Here is a 17,329-nt window from a genome sequence, read left to right on the forward strand (position 1 = left end):
GTTAACCACTGCGCCACAATGAGAACTCCCGGATTCAGAAGTCTTATATAATAACAATGTAGATGAATATAAAGCTAATGTGTAAGATGGCTCAAAAAGTGATTTTATTAATGATGAAAACTAGATGTCAAATTATATGTAAATAGTCTGAGTAAAATATTTTATGAAATGTAAAAGTGGAAGCCAATATTTTAAATTAATATAGTAGTTTAGAAAACACATGATTTTATACATGAATGTATAATTACATTAATAAAGTAAGTGAAATAAGTAGCTGCCTAACTTTTCAACCACTAGCTCTACAACATTGCATATGCGAGTTAGCAAAAACGCTTTGGAATAAAAATCATAAAAGTAGCAGATTACCTCACATTTTGGGTTATCTAATCTTCAACTGTTCCTGCATAGTAAAGTTCAATCCATGTTACTAGTGCATTATTATAACAAAGAGAAACGTCCCTTTTATAAAAAGAAAAATTAAGTGAAATGAACTTAAATTTTAAAATAAAAAATAAGAATCAAAATCATGATTCCCAGTATCAGATAAATAGGCATTAAATAAAGCCATGATACTTAAAACATTTTCTGATTCTTGTTTATAGAGAACGAACATTTAAAAAAAAAACAAGAACCAGAGCTATTCTACTTTTGTATTATTTAAGTAATATGAGGTTACTCAGACCAGAAGTTACATTGAATCCTAAATATATACTTATTTGCATATATAATTTAATAGATTAAATATCCTTAATATTAGCATGATGCAGTGAAAAAGACATGAAATATACCTGTTCAAATACCGTGGGTAGATGGCGTATTACAGACGTGTAGGGCAGAGCTAGGAGTCCAGTTCTACAAAGCATGATGATGTTCAGCTTGGCTTGTCTAATGTGAGCTCGATGGATTATTTAGCTTCAGAATACATACCTCTAGGAGTTCCCGTCATGGCGCAGTGGTTAACAAATCCGACTAGGAACCATGAGGTTGCGGGTTCGGTCCCTGCCCTTGCTCAGTGGGTTAACGATCCGGCGTTGCCGTGAGCTGTGGTGTAGGTTGCAGACGCGGCTCGGATCCTGAGTTGCTGTGGCTCTGGCGTGGGCCGGTGGCTACCACTCCGATTCGACCCCTGGCCTGGGAACCTCCATATGCCGCGGGAGCGGCCCAAGAAATAGCAACAACAACAACAACAACAACAACAACAAAAAGAATACATACCTCTAAATAGTCAGTGGAGCAGTTTGGGTGACTTTCCAATTCAAATGCCAAAAACGTATAGTTCACTGTGTTTCCAGCTGTTGCTTGGATGGTCCAGTTGCAACGCTGATTGACAGAATAAGGTTTTGGATAATGTATACTCTCTAACATGCCATAGGTTCGATTCACAATCACCACATTATCACATCCTGGATAAAAAAAAAAAGAACAAATCATGATTATTAATATACATAGATGTATATGTGTGTGTGTTTGTGGGTGTGTGTGTGTATAATTGCTCCAAGATGTGTGTGAGATTTTTCTTTAGAAAAACATCTATTTTTAAAACACACACATACACACACACACGTAGTTGGTGTAGCATCTTTATCGGGAATGGGTCTCCATCTATTAAAAAAATGTGAAATGATACCTAAGGGAATTCATAAACTTTAAAGTGTCATGAAAATCGCTTACGTTAAAATAGGCATCAGATTCCTGTGAACTGGTGCAGAGGAGAAGAGCTTAGCAGGACCCTGACATCAGTCTAATTTGTTTGTTTAGAAAAGTGTATTAAACATTCTATGCTTCTGTTTTTCTAACTTTAGCATTTGGAAGGGACAGAAATCTTGACCTTTAAATGCAACAGTTTAAAAACACAAAGTCCTATGTGAATGATAAAAATGAATAAAATGTGGCTTTGTTGAACATTCAAAAGTCAGCATGAAATTCACAATAAAGACTCCATTATTCCCCTAGTTCAGTCATCAGGAAGTATCAAAAGAATAGAGGCAATGTAAAGGATTTGAAGAAGATATAAACCCGTTAAATTTTGAAAGAAGTCTTGAATCCAGTGGTGGCATTTTCTTCAGCTGAGTTTTTAACACGACCATGTTAAGTATCGCTAGGAATGGCTAGTTCTGGGAATCAGTGCCGGATTCAGCCAAACCTAATGGCTTGAACAAGACCTATGTGCGCCTTTTTTTTCAGGGCTTTTTCACACTGTATGTTGTGCAATGAAAGAGAATGGGAAAATAAATATGTTGGAAACATTGTCTCTAAACATGGTTCATAAAAGCATCGCTATGGCACTGCTTCTTGACAGGTTGCTGGGACACCTGTAAGCTTTGGTATGAAAGTTATACATTTGTGGGTCTTCAACATCTTCCTTTGCTGAAACGAGGGAATAAAACTATTTCTCAAAAACAAAATAAAACTGGGAGTTCCCATCGTGGCACAGTGGTTAACGAATCTGACGAGGAACCATGAAGTTGCGGGTTTGATCCCTGGCTTTGCTCAGGGGGTTAAGGATCCAGCGTTGCCGTGAGCTGTGGTGTGGGTTGAAGACATGGCTCGCATCCCGAGTTGCTGTGGCTGGGGTGTAGGCCGTTGGCTACAGCTCCAATTGGACCCCTGGCCTGGGAACATCCATATGCTGCAGGAGCAGCCCCAGAAAAGGCAAAAAGACCAAAAAAACCAAAAAACCAAAAAAAAACCCAAAAAACAAAAACAAATAAACAAAAAACCAAAATAAAACAAAACCTCTTTAGGTCACAATTTTGTCCACAAAGGACTTCTATAGAAAAACTAACTTTGTGGCTTCAGATGCCTGTGAAAAATTCTCTCTATTAGGAAGATAGGCATCACATGCCTCAGTGAGTACAAAAGAGAGAGGGAGAAAATACATTCCATTACACCTTATGGGCAGCTCTCAGGGCTCAGAAATTATACTATCTGCAAATCTCCAAGTTCAAAGGGAAAAATTGTATAGAAAATCTCATTGGTTAGCTCACTGATTTGACTTTTAAGGACCTATATCCATGTGCCCTAAATTACTTCTTCAGTGTTCTAACATGAGAGAAAAACAAAATATCACAGGAATAAAAATGAAAAGGAAGGGCCTTTAATCATCTATCTGACTGTTACCAAGAAACAAATGAGAATAGCAATAATAAACTTACAGGAGTTCCCGTCATGGCTCAGTGGAAACAAATCTGACTAGTATCTATGAGGACGAAGGTGTGATCCCTGGCCTCGCTCAGTGGGTTAAGAATCCAGCGTTGCCATGAGCTGTGGGTGTGGGTTGCAGATGCAGCTTGGATCTGGTATTGTTGTGGCTGTGGCACAGGCCAGCAATTACAGCTCTGACTCGACCCCTAGCCTGGAAACCTCCAGATGCTGCAAGTGAGGCCCTACAAAGACAATAAAATAAAATAAAATAAAATAATAGAAATGATTATATGCTCAACCAAACAGATATATCCTTGATAAAATTTGGGAGAGATTTTTGTATACTAATGATGAATTTCTAAAAAAAAAGCTAAAGGTCATTAAAAACTTTACAAGGTCTTCAAAACTCAAAAAAGGTCTTCAAAACTACCTAGAATGTAGCCTAACCCCCAGAAATAAGTGAATGTGAATCTTCAAATTTACATATTTCAAGGTTAAAAATGAATAATACTCTTTCAACTAATTCAAAGGGATACTGTGTATTCAGATTATGATCTTATGATTTTCAATCCCATGTTTAGGTAATTGTGCGAAAATCATTGATAAATTTAGGTGTAGTGGGACAAGGACTCTACTTTTAAAAACACAAAGTGTTCATTAAATAATATAAAGTTAAGGAAACCTTGTTTTCTTCCCCTCCCCCTCCCCCTCTCCCTCCTCCCTCTCCCTCTTCTCCTCTTCCTCCTTCTTTTTTTTTTGGCTGTGCCAGGGATCAAACCCACATCGGTGACCTGAGCCACTGCGGTGACAAGGCCAGATCCTTAACCCATTGCACAAGAGAGCTCAGAAATCTTATTTTCTTCATTGTCCATTTGAAACCTAACTTTAGGAAGGATTTAATTCTAGAGCTAGAAGGAAGATTTCTTGATCAGCTAATGTAATCTTCTTAAGAGAAAAAAAATCATTTATCACTTGAGAAAACAAGTGACCTTCTCAGAGGCTAGGGACCAGGACAAACCCTGGTACCCTTGACTCTGTTCAATACTCCTTTAACTCTACCATCTGGCCTCATGGAAGAAGAGATTTTAAAAGGGCATCTCTACAATGACTAGATTTTTCCAAAGTAAAGGCTATGTCTGCATCACTTATGATTCACTGAGGACCATAATTTCCCTTAACAAAATTCAAGTATCGTTTGAGCTAGAAAAAAAAAAAAATAGTGTTGGACATACTAGGTACAATGGAATAATGTCAATTAGAAGATTATAATGTTTAATCCAAATGAAAATCCATTAGCTGTTAACTGTTATACTGATCTTTAGCTAAATTGCAACTAAATCAGCATATGACTCTTCTGTTTCTATAGCTTACCACATGCTTTAGTTGCATGACATTGAATTCGATGCATGAGCATTTCTCTTTCAAATAGATTTTCTTCTCTCTTTCTCCCTTTCTTTCTTTCTTCCTTTCTTTCTCTTTCTTTTTTTGCTTTTTAGGGTTGCACTTGAGGCATATAAGTTCCTGGGCCAGGGGTTGAATCAGAGCTGTAGTTGCAGGCCACAACATAGCAACACAGGACCCGAGCCATGTCTGTGACCTACACCACAGCTCAAGGCAAAGCCAGATCCTTAACCCATTGAGTGGGGCCAGGGATAGAACCTGCAACCTCATGAATACTAGTTGGCTGCTTAACCCACTGACCCACAATAGGAATTCCTGAATTTTTTTTTTTTTTCATTAGGAGCTAGGATTCATTTCAATTGCTCAAACCGATGGTTACACTTGCTTCATTCATCAAGAGATTGAAGACCCACCAGTAAGCAAGATGCAACCAGTATACACACTTACTCTGCTGGTATTTAACCAGGAAGCCACCTCCTTGCTGACCTTCATCTGTCCTCAGTTTTAAAGACATGCTGTCTCCAGTGGAACGGATAAGAGGCGGTTTCTCATTTCCGCAAAGTCGAGTTAGCAAACGAGAGCTGGTACTTAGCCCATCATATACCTTTAAGAAAACATGTTAAATGTCAGATGGCTGTGGCTATAAACATTATCTAAAGGACTGTAATTCCTAAGAGATGGGGAAGAAATACAGACATGCTATAACAAAAGAATAGCCCTGGATCAAAATACCGTTTAAAGTTTTATTGAAATGTCTGTAAGCATGGGCCACGAACTCAGGCCATTGAGCCATGGCTGTGTACAGCAGTAGGAAAGAACCCAGGTTGAAATGCAAATATTGAAAAGGAATGATTAACACATGCTTTTGAGACATTAGCTATTATCAGCAGTCTTACTTGCTCTTTGATTTCATAATTTATAATTTATGACACTTTAACAGAGCATTTTTTAATAGACCACGGTGACTGTTAGCACTGTACAAAGTCCCACTTCAATGACTTCAATTACCTTTTCTAATTCACCCTCTGATACAGTCTTCTAGATTCTTAGTTTTCAATGTATATATAGGAAATATATCAATAATAATTATGATAAATATAATAATCCCTTTCAGAAAACGTTAACCATATCTTTATAGTTCGTGTTTAATATATTTTAAATGCTTGGTGTGCCACGCCATTTATTAATATATGCTGTACTTAGAAGATATTTTTACCAAATTTTCTTTTAATTTTTTTTTCTGGTCTTTTGTCCTTTTTTAGGGCCACATCTGCAGCATATAGAGGTTCCCAGGCTAGGGGTCCAATCAGAGCTACTGCTGCCAGCCTACGCCAGAGCCACAGCAAAGCCAGATCTAAGCTGAGTCTGTGACCTACACCACAGCTCACGGCAACGCTGAATCCTTAACCCACTGAGCGAGGCCAGGGATCGAATTTGCAACCTCATGGTTCCTAATTGGATTCGTTTCCACTGTGCCATGACAGGAACTCCTCTTTTAATTTTTAAATTTTATTTAAATTTTTAGTGTGGCTTTTGTTTTGTCTTGTTTTTATTGGTGCATAGCTGACTTAGAGTGTTGTGTTAGTTTCAGGCGTTCAGCAAAATGAATCACGTATACATACACATACATCCTTTCTTTCTCAGATTCCTTTCTCATGCAGATTATTACAGAATATTAAGTAGAGTTCCCTATGCTATACAGTAGGTCCTTCTTATTTTATATATAGTAGTGTGTATATATTAATCCTAACCTCCTAAAAATGTTCCCCCTTTCCTGAATCTCAAAAATAAAAAATGATGGAGTTCCTACTGTGGCTCTGCAGAAATGAATCCGACTAGTATCCAAGAGGATGCGGGTTCAATCCGTGGCCTTGCTCGGGGGTTAAGGATCCAGCATTGCCATGAAATGTGGTGTAGGTGGCAGACGTGGCTCGGGTCCCACGTTGCATACACGGCCCAGATCCTGCGTTGCTGTGGCTGTGGTGAAGACCAGAAGCTGTAGCTTCGATTCAACCTTTACCCTGGGAAACTCCATATGCCGCAGATACGGCCCTAAAAAGCAAAATAAATAAAATAAAATACAATACATGTACATGTGCTGGGCGAGATGAGAACATCCTGAAACTCTGTACGTACATCCAGATAATCTAAAGTGCAATTCGGATGATACTCCAAATGGAAGTCGTTGAATTCCAGTTCAAAGGGACTGCCGTGACTGGACTTCAACCACCAGTAGCACTCGGAGCTGTGGTAGTAAGGCATTGGGTAGTTGGGAGACGTGAACGTGCCAGTGGGGGTGGTGAGGTTGCCTCCACACCCTGCAGGAGAGAGAGAGAGACAGGATGACGTGTATCCTCTCCTTTCTGGTAAAGCTTCTTCCTGTCCATTTTAAACTGGGGCTACCCTTTAAACAGAGCTGTGAAACCAAACTGTGCCACCAAAGAATAGCCGGCCTATCATCCTGATTCACATCAACACGCTTTTCTCCTTCCTAATCAAGAGGACCAGCTTGGTGACGTGCACCAGGCAACTGGAACACGTCCCCTTCCTTGGTCCTTTAAAAGCAAAAATAAAACAGCTGCGGTTAATGCAGAAATATTTGCAATGTTGAAGTTTATCACAAATAGTACTGACAAAATAGAGCTGGGGAAAAAAAAAAAAAAGATAAGATCCCGGCAATCCAAGAACCAAGAGGCCAATTGGATTGGACTGCGCACTAAGAGACAAGTCTTTGCCATTTACCTGTTAGTGATCCATCCCAATAAGCTGAAAATCCGGGCCCTGAGCCAAAGAAGTCACTCTTAAATTTTAACCAAAGTTTGTTACTGTGGGAGATGATTCTTGGAGGTGGATTTGAACCACAATATTTTCCCAGGGGCGGTGAAGATGCGTAGCCTCCATTACTGTGACAAAATACAGAGGGGATCATTTCTTAGGTTATTGGTAATATTACAATTGCAACATCTAACATGAATTGAACTTTGAGATCAAAAACAGATCAGTTTGTCATTCCTACTCTCTGAAAAATTCTTGAAAAACAATTTCAAGTTTTCAATTTTTCACTTCATCAAAGAGTATGTGAGGAGTTCCCTGGTGGCCTGGTGATTAAGGATCTGGCATTGTTGCTGCTGTCACGCAGGTTTGACCTTTGGCTTGGGAAATTCTACATACTGTGAGTGTGGCCAAAAAAAGAGTATATGAATAACTTAATACAGAATAACCATCATTTATGGTTAGCATGACATTTTATGTAACCATTTGGAGGCTAACTGTTAAATCTTCTCCTTCTCAAATGAAGTATCTGGCAAATGTGTCAGAGAACAGGGGATAAGAAGCCACCGTTTTTAACAGTATAAACACATGCTTAATTTTACAAAGAAAATACAACTATTTTTCTTCTAATTTGAAATTTTCAAAGTTTAATATATCACATTTTACATAATTATGCAAAAATTTGAAAATAATTCTTTCCCCAAGAACTTTTGGGGTCTTAAATCTAGTTTATAATCTATAACTTTTTCAAGACAAAAACAAACAAACAAACAAACAAAGATTCAGGAGTTCCCATCGTGGCTCAGCAGAAATGAATCTCACTAGGATCCATGAGGACGCAGGTTTGATCCCTGGCCTTGCTCAGGGGGTTAAGGATACAGTATTGCCGTGAGCTGTGGTGTAGGTCGCAGATGTGGCTTGAATCTGGCAGGGCTGTGGCTGTGGTGTAGGCCGGCAGCTACAGCTCTGATTAGACTCCCAGCCTGGAACCTCCATATGCAGTGGTTTCGGCCCTAAAAAAAAAAGATTTACCCAACATGAAAGTCTAACGACTGCTGAAAATTAAGATATTATTTTAGCATCATATTATATGATTATCACTTACTGTTTTAGTGCCTTACCTTATATCATAGAACAAAGTTTATTATAAAATAGTATAAGATCCTAGGCTTTTGAAATGCCAAATAAAAAATTTAACACAGAGGCACTCCAAAATGATTAGTCTAGTTTAACTCAATGTAATGATCTGTGGCGATACCAAAGGATAACTTAACTCGACTTTACTGCATATACAACTTTTTAAACTCATTCTTTCAAAGCATCAAAGAACTAAAGAAAAAAATGCCTGGCACTAAAATCCATAAGCCTAGATTTTATTATTTGAATATGGAAAAACTGTGAACAACTTTATTGCACCATTATCTTTGTGACAAATTAGACTAAATGGACAGAAAATAACCAGAACTTAAACTGATTTTACATTAAGAAAGTAGGTGTGCAGTATGTGAATGGCAAATAACTACTTTCAGAGCAGTAGTACATCTTTTCACTCTGATCAAATAAAACCTGGAGTTGATTTTCAAATATTCCCAATAAAATAATCACTTCTAAATAACCACTGAATCTTGTGCAATTTTCTGTTTTCCTACTGTGAAGTCGGGTTCCAAATGACCAACTTTGTATCTTACAAGAAAGAGCACAAAAGGAAGCTTTACAGAAATGTTCTGGGTTTTTTCCTTAACCTTTCTAAGAAAGGTGAGGAATGAGGAGTTCCCGTCGTGGCGCAGCGGTTAACGAATCTGACTAGGAACCATGAGGTGGCGGGTTCGGTCCCTGCCCTTGCTCAGTGGGTTAACGATCCGGCATTGCTGTGAGCTGTGGTGTAGGTTGCAGACGCGGCTTGGATCCCGCGTTGCTGTGGCTCTGGCATAGGCCGGTGGCTACAGCTCCGATTCGACCCCTAGCCTGGGAACCTCCATATGCCGCGGGAACGGCCCAAAGAAATAGCAACAACAACAACAACAACAAAAAAAAAGGTGAGGAATGAAAATAAATAACAAAAACAACAACAACGACAAAAGACTATGAGGAAATAAAGGTGCTCACGTGATTTCCACATAATCTGCTACACATGCTCCACCAATGGGCTCCTCCAGGGAGAAGTTTGTGAAATTCAGTGCAATCTGTTGGCTGGTTTCCACTGTGATCCTATAAATGCATTCCATATTATTGGGGTAATTACTGGGGAAGTTTGGAGAAGTGAAAATCCCAGATTCGTCTGTATAGTCTTCCAAGCACGCTGTGAAAAGAAACAGACCACAAGAGAGAAAATAGCAAATACTATATTACATTTATAAGACATTCCGTAATAGGCACTTCATTAATTTATGCCAATGTACTTGAGTTTCAAGAGCCATTCTGGGATGTTCAAAGAATGAATTCCTTTCAAAACAAATTTTTGCTATCTCAAAGGCAAAAACAATTACTACTAGTAAACCTGAGTGATGTAGTAGAAGCTGTTACATATAATTACATACTTCTGGCTCTTGAAAGTGCTACGATTTCTCTAATTCATGCAAATAATCAGAAACATTAAACACTAGGGTCAACTACAGAAATCACACAGGGAGGACCAGAAAGAAGTCAGTTCTATTCTTTTAGGAACATTCCTTTAAAATGGTTTCTGCCAAAGCGTGCATTTATGAGACATGACACAGCTGTTACTGAACCCCTTGTGAAGAATAGGGGATGAGACCCAGGACCAGAGTGACCATGAATCAGTGCTAGCTCAAACAATGACAACCTAGAGTACCTTGGGCAAGTTGCTTCGCCTCTCGGAACCTCATCTCTACAATGGAGATGTTACTATCTTTTTTTTTTTTTTTGTCTTTTTGCCTTTTCTAGGGCCGCTCCCATGGCACATGGAAGTTCCCAGGCTAGGGGTTGAATCAGAGCTGTAGCCACCGACCTATGGCAGAGCCACAGCAACACGGGGTCTGGGCCTGGTCTGCGACTCACACCGTAGCTCACGGCAACGCTGGATCCTTAACCCACTGAGCAAGGCCAGGGATCGAACCCACAACCTCATGCTTCCCAGTCAGATTCGTTAACCACCACGGGAACTCCGAATCTTTTTTTTTTTTAAAGAAAACAAAAATGTTGAGGTGTGCTTTTCCCCCAGCTGCAGATGTATAATCATACTCAGAAAAGAGGAACCACTGGTACTGGGAGCACAGAGATGCACAGAAAATGTTACAGGTTCTCTTGCCTATGGAGAGCCCTCGGAGCAACAGTTACCCAGTACACCTTTGGTTTACTATTTTATTTTATTTTATTTTATTTTATTTTATTTTATTTTATTTTATTTTATTTTATTTTATTTTATTTTATTTTATTTTGTCTTTTTGCCTTTTTTAGGGCCACACCTGTAGCATATGGAGGTTCCCAGGCTAGGGGTCTAATAGGAGCTGTAGCAGCTGGCCTACAGCAGAGCCACAACAACACTAGATCCGAGCCGTGTCTGCAACCTACACCACAGCTCATGGCAACGTCTTAACCCTGACCAAGGCCAGAGATTGAACCCACAACCTCCTGGTTCCTAGTCAGATTCCTTAACCACTGAGCCACGATGGGAACTCCTGGCTTACTCCATTTTAAACAACAAGCAAATCAAGGCTTAATTTATTGAAGGAGTCAACAGTGATATTTAACTTTAGGGATGAATGTTCGGTACTTTTCTATACTTTTCCATTGTCTGCCAAGATATTTAAGGGTCAAGGAAGGAAGGAGGGAGGGAAAAGGCAAATAGAAAGCATGGGAAAGCAGGAGAGGGGCAGGAGGGGGGAAGAGGTGGTATGTTAAATATTTTAGACCTGACAACAAGTATGAAAGGGGGCAGGGCCCTGTGGGGCTCCTGGGCACAAAAGCCTTTCTGTGTCTACCATTTCTCTTCCTTCCTTCCTTCCTTCCTTCCTTCCTTCCTTCCTTCCTTCCTTCCTTCCTTCTTTCCTTCCTTCCCTCCTTCTCTCTCTCTCTCTCTCTCTTTTTGGTATTTTTAGGGCCACAAACCCACAGCATATGGAAATTCCCAGGCTAAGGGTCGAATAGGAGCTGTAGCCTATACCACAGCCATAGCAATGCAGGATCGATCCGAGCCTTGCCTGTGACCCACATCACGGTTCACGGCAACGCTGGATCCTTAGCCCACTGAGCGAGACCAGGGATGGAACCCACATCCTCATGCATACTAGTAGGGTTCATTACTGCTGAGCCACAGTCGGAACCCCCTCCCATTTCTTGGTTTTTAGGAAATGGGTCTCTTTCAGCTTCCATGACCTTCACTGAGTTTCAAGGGGCAGGTTCAGACAGCTGCTGGTTAGAGAAGAAAGGGGATACAGAGACAAGAGAGAAACAGTCAAGAAACAATAGCACAGCCTTGGGGCGGGATCCTGGTCCCCTCTCAAGGGATACACCTAATGACGTAGGCATCTTAGGAACCTAAGAGAAAAACTATATTCCTTATGCTTCTTTTAAAAATAAATACTTTAAAATTGAACAGCTTGAAGTCCTTCCTTGTACTTCTCCCTGGCTCAACTACACCCTAAACACAAGCTGAAGATTAGGCACCCTGAACACAATTGCCTTTAGGTTAAAGATTGTTAGCACATGATGTTTTCCAGGAATTTTCCTAGTTTGTTCTAATCTCTGATCAAAATGCCTTTTTCAAAAGTATTGTTGTTCTAGGCAATAACCCAGAAGGCCACCATCGTGATCGTGGCCGAAGAGCTCCTGATATCAGCTTTGATGGCTAAGAGTCCCCCAAAGAAAGAAAAATGCATGTCTGTCCCAATCCTGATTCCTATCTGAAAACCCGTTTTTCTCCTTTTTGCTATAAAACTCCCCTCAACTCTTCCCAATGGAGGGCACAGTCTTTAAAGCATTAGCCAGCGGTGGCCTCCTTTGCCTGGCAAAGCGCTAAAAGCTCTCTTTTTCTCCTTCATCCCAAACGCTGTCTCTGCATTTCTAGTCTACACTGGTGAACAGAGGCCAAATTTTGGCAACAGTTATCACTAACGTAAAAATTCATGGATCAAATGGACATTAACTGAAGGCTCTGACCCAGTCCCCTGAACTAACAGAACATACAGACTCACGGACATCCTCACATTCAAAGAGCTTGAGCCTATAAATCAATTATCTAGAGCAAACGATCTGTTCGTGCCACTTGTCCTGAAAGAGACGGCGTTCCTTGCTCTCCTACGCTGCTCCCAGCGGGGAAATACAGCGGCACAGAGTATTTTCACTGCAACGTGCAATTAGTCTGCAGGAGAATGACCTGTATAATCAGGTCCCCCTGTAAAGGAAATTTTAATGAGAACTTTGGAGAGGTAACGCTGAGTAACTCCCCCGTGGGTCCCTTGTCCATATGCAAGTGATTACTGCAGTGCAATGGGTGGGTGGGTGTGCATCCTCACCGAAATGGTTCTTTCCACATCAAACTTCTTTTCCTTGGTTGGCACAAAGGTAAACACGGTCCCCGAAGTATTCAAATGGGCTTCACCCTGTTCACTTTGTCTAACGTGTGGTATTCAACAATCTCCCCGCCGCCCTCAACCCACCGTCAACAAATAAACCCTTACCCATCATTCAAGGTCACATGCAAATACCACTTCCTCCGTGAAACCTTTCTCTATTAGGCACAATTAATTTCCTTGTGCTCCATAAAACTGTAGGCAAAAAGCAACTGGAACCCCAAATATATTTTACTGTGATTGTTTTTATGTGAATACATTTCCTCTGTCAGTCAGGTCTTGAGATATGCACGGGACCTTCTCAACCATTATTAACTGTCACCAAAGTACCTGGCCCAGATCACATCTGTGATTTGTTAAAAATCACATTACTTTTAATATGTTAAAATTATATCACTTGGTGATATAATTTGTTAAAAATCACATTACTTTTAATATGTTAAAATTATATCACTTGGTGTGGTGTGGCTCAGTGGTTAACGAACCCAACTAGTATCCATGAGGACACGGGTTCCATCCCTGGCCTCATTCAGTGGGTTAAGGGTCTGGCTTTGCTGTGAGCTGTGGTATAGGTCCCAGACATGGCTCAGATCCTGCGTTGCTGTGGCTGTGGTGTTGGCTGGCAGCTACAGCTCTGATTTGACCCCTAACCTGGGAACCTCCATATGCCGCAGGTGCGGCCCTAAAAAGACAAAAGACAATAAAAAAATATTATATAACTTAATGTGCTGAAAATTATATTACTTAATGAGCTGAGCGGGATGAGTATGTACTTCCCTCCCACTACCTCTACCCCGTCCTGACTCCTTTCCCTTTTCTCATCTTACTTCTCCCCACCCAGCTCCTCCTATCCTTTCCTGGGTAGGGTGTTATTTTGTAATGTTTATTGAATTTAAATGATGGCAATCTCTGTTCCCAGCCTTGACAAGTAACCAGTATTAGACTAGCCCCTCTCCATAACAATTATAAAACTGGACAAAATCTATGAGGCACAGGACAACAGGCAATCCAAGACTGTGATCCTTGGCATAAAGAAAACCTATAAGGTAGGACTTTTAATTTCTTTCGCTCTTTTTTTTTTTTTTCCTGTCTTTTTTAGGGCTGCACCTGTGGCATATGGAGGTTCCCAGGCTAGGGGTCAAATCGGAACTATAGCTGCCGGCCTGCACCACAGCCACAGCCACAGCCACGCCAGATCCGAGCTGCGTCTGTGACCTACACTACAGCTCATGGCAACGCTGGATCCTTAACCCACTGAGCGAGGCCAGGGATCAAACCTGCAACCTCATGGTTCCTAGTCGGATTCATTTCCACTGCACCACAAAAAGAACGCCTCCTTGGCTCTTTTGGACAGAATTTTCTGACCAAGCTGCTTGCTGAATCCAAAGTTGTGAAGGACAGTCCTGCTGAGCTGAGGGAGCAGGGATGGGAGTTTAGGGTTTTCAAAGGAATGGGCGCTACAGGTACATGGTCCAGTGCAGAAGAAGTGCACAGAGAGGGGAACCAAACCTCTGTGGGAATCTCCTATCACTTCTTGCCAGAGCATGGACTGTGTATACCTGTGGTCAGACCTCAAAAGTCCTGCCAGAGAGTAGCTCCTACTAGGCTGGAAATAAAAACAAGATACTAGAGGCCAGGGCTTATGAGGGACTTGAGAGTCCTCTTCCAATCGGAGAAGGGCTGCCTCATCAACCTCAGGCATCCAGCTGAGAAACCAGAGAGGCCACACCTTAGGAGCAGAGACCCTGCCTAGGACAAGACTTTTCTAGAGCTTCTCTACCAAAGTCTAAGACCTGAAAGAGTGACAGAGCGGGGAGGCTAAGCCCTACCAAATTAGAAGAATTTAAGAGACACACCTATGCATTTCCACAAATGTGCCTTAACAAATAAAAAAATACAAACCTACACAAGTACAAGGTCATCAGCTAGATACTGAACTGCCAAGAAGCTGCAGAGGAAGACAAGAGAATCCAGGTCTCTACAACATACCATTCACCACATTTAGTATAAAACTCAAAAACTGCCATTTGTACAAATAAATGGAGAAATGGAAATCAGAGTCAAGAAAAAATTACCATCAATAGTGAATAAAAATATGGCCATAGTCAAGAAAAAAACTGATCTTGGGACTTTAAGATGGCCCGGATGCGGGTTTAGCAAACAAAGACTTAAAAGTAACTATTAGAAATAGGTTCATGGGAGTTCCTGTTGTGGCTCAGTGGGAATGAATTGGACTAGCATCCATGAGGATGTGGGTTTGATCCCTGCCCTTGCTCAGTGGGTTAAGGATCTGGCATTGCCAGGAGCTGTGGTATAGATTGCAGATGTGGCTAGGATCTGCACTGCTAGGGCTACGGTGCAGGCCAGCAGCTGCAGCTCTGATTCAGCCACTAGCCTGGGAACTTCCAAATGCCCTAGAGGCAGCACTAAAAACAGAAAAGAAAAAAAAAAAAAAAAGAGGGAGAGAGAAAGAGAAAGAAAGAAAGATGTTCAAAGTCTTAAAGAAAAATGTAGTCTCAATGAGCAAATAACTAGGGAATTAGCAACAAAAGAAGAAACTATGAAAAAGAACTATATGGAGATTTAAAAAATCATGGATGGGGAGTTCTCCTGTGGTGTAGTAGGTTAAGGATCTGGCGTTGTCACTGCAGGGGCGTAGGTTGATAATGTGGTATGGCTTTGATTCCTGGCCTGGGAACTTCCACATGCTGCAAGTGTGGCCAAAAAATAAGTAAACAGAAAGTTTTTAAAAACGCTGATGGGCTTAATAGAAAATTGGAGGCAGAAGAAAAAGGGTGAGTGAACTTAAAGATGTATTGATAGAAATTACTTAACCTGAAGGACAAAGAGAAAAAAATCTGCATAAAAATGATTCTTAAAATACAAAAAAAAAATTAAATAGAAATAACAAACAGTCTAGCAAACATATAATTAAAGACCCAGAAGGAGAAGAGAATGAGAGAAAAAGAAGGAAGGAAGGAAGGAAAGAAAGAAAGGAAAGGAAATAGAGGAAATGTGGCTCTAAAATTTTCCCATGTTTGGAGTTCCTGTTGTGGTTTAGCGGAAATGAATCCAATTAGGAACCATGAGATTTCGGGTTCGATCCCTGGCCTCGCTCAGTGGATTACAGATCTGGCATTGCCGCGAGCTGTGGTGTAGGTCGCAGACATGGCTTGGATCTGGCATTACATGGCTGTGGTGTAGGCCTGCAGCTACAGCTCTGGTTCGACCCCTAGCCTGGGAACTTCCATATGCTGCGGGTGTGGCCCTAAAAAGCACACACACAAAAATAAATAAATAAAAATAAAATGTTCCCAAATTTGATGAAAAGCATTAAATTAGCTACAAGAAGTTTAGTCAATCCCAAGCAGAATAAATCAAAGAAAACCACAGTTGAGTGTACATCAAAATCCTGAAAAACAAATACAGAGAAAATAAAAGAGATAGAAACATATGATTACTGTATGATCCAGGCATCCTACCCTCAGGATTTACCCAGGAGAACTGACAGTATCTGTCCACAAGAAACCATATTAATGTTTATAGCAGCTCTTTTCATGATAGCTAAAAACTAGAAACAATCCAACTAGCCCAAAACAGGTGAATGGATAATCAAATTAAGACATATCCATAAAATGGAAGCCTATTTTAGCTATGAAAAGAACTACTTATAGACAGAAGAACATGAGCAAATTTCAGAAGCATGATGCTAAATGAAAGAAGTGAGACATAAAAGGATGTATAGTGTGTATTCCCATTCATATTTGCCTTTTGAACAAGCAAAACTAACGTACAGTGATAAGGATAAGGTCTGCAGTTGTTGAGATGGAGAATGTGGAGGGATCTATCAAGGGGACATTAGGGAGATCCTGTCATGCACAGTGGAAATGAACCCAGCGAGGAACCATGGGGCTGTGGGTTCAATCCCTGGCCTTGCTCAGTGGGTTAAGGATCCGGCATTGCCATGAGCTGTGGTGTAGGTCGCAGACATGGCTCAGATCTGGCATTGCTGTGGCTCTGGTGTAGGCTGGCAGCTGAAGCTCTGACTAGACTCCTAGTCTGGAAACCTCCATATGCCACAAGTGTGGCCCTAAAAAAAACAAAAGACAAAAAAAAGGGGGGAGGGAACATTAGGATGCTTTCTAAGTGTTCCTTATCTTGAATGGAGTGGTTATTCCATGGGAATACACATTTGTTAAAACTACAAATGATTTTACTTTCTGAAATTACAAAATAAGTCTATGTTATGTTAAAAGTTCTTCATAAAGACAGATGGAACTCCCTCAAGTAAATTCAATAAATAATTCAGCTATCTAATAAATAACAAATAAAATTAAAATAAAGAAAAATATTTTTGAAGGCACACCAGTTACAAATATTAAATGACAGAATATTTAATATTAAAATTTTATTATAGCTTTATGAGATTCACATATCCAATTTTATAGAGATTAAAAACAAGAGTTCTGAGTTAATGTATC

The 17,329-nt window shown here is 40.4% G+C and overlaps 1 protein-coding gene across 1 annotated transcript in view; it reads right to left on the reverse strand.

Annotated features, from left to right (window-relative positions):
- The window catches only part of CUBN (cubilin), a 316,180-nt gene that overhangs the window by 224,373 nt on the left and 74,478 nt on the right, over positions 1-17,329 (reverse strand). The window contains exons 23-27 of the mRNA XM_047755040.1: positions 9,424-9,616; positions 7,288-7,448; positions 6,682-6,863; positions 4,993-5,149; positions 1,216-1,403 (exon numbers count right to left, since the gene is read on the reverse strand). Of these exons, the coding sequence (XP_047610996.1) occupies positions 1,216-1,403; positions 4,993-5,149; positions 6,682-6,863; positions 7,288-7,448; positions 9,424-9,616 (881 nt within the window). The remainder of the gene's footprint in view (positions 1-1,215; positions 1,404-4,992; positions 5,150-6,681; positions 6,864-7,287; positions 7,449-9,423; positions 9,617-17,329) is intronic.

This window comes from Phacochoerus africanus, chromosome 12 (genome assembly GCF_016906955.1).
Source record: "Phacochoerus africanus isolate WHEZ1 chromosome 12, ROS_Pafr_v1, whole genome shotgun sequence".
Lineage (NCBI taxonomy): Eukaryota > Metazoa > Chordata > Mammalia > Artiodactyla > Suidae > Phacochoerus > Phacochoerus africanus.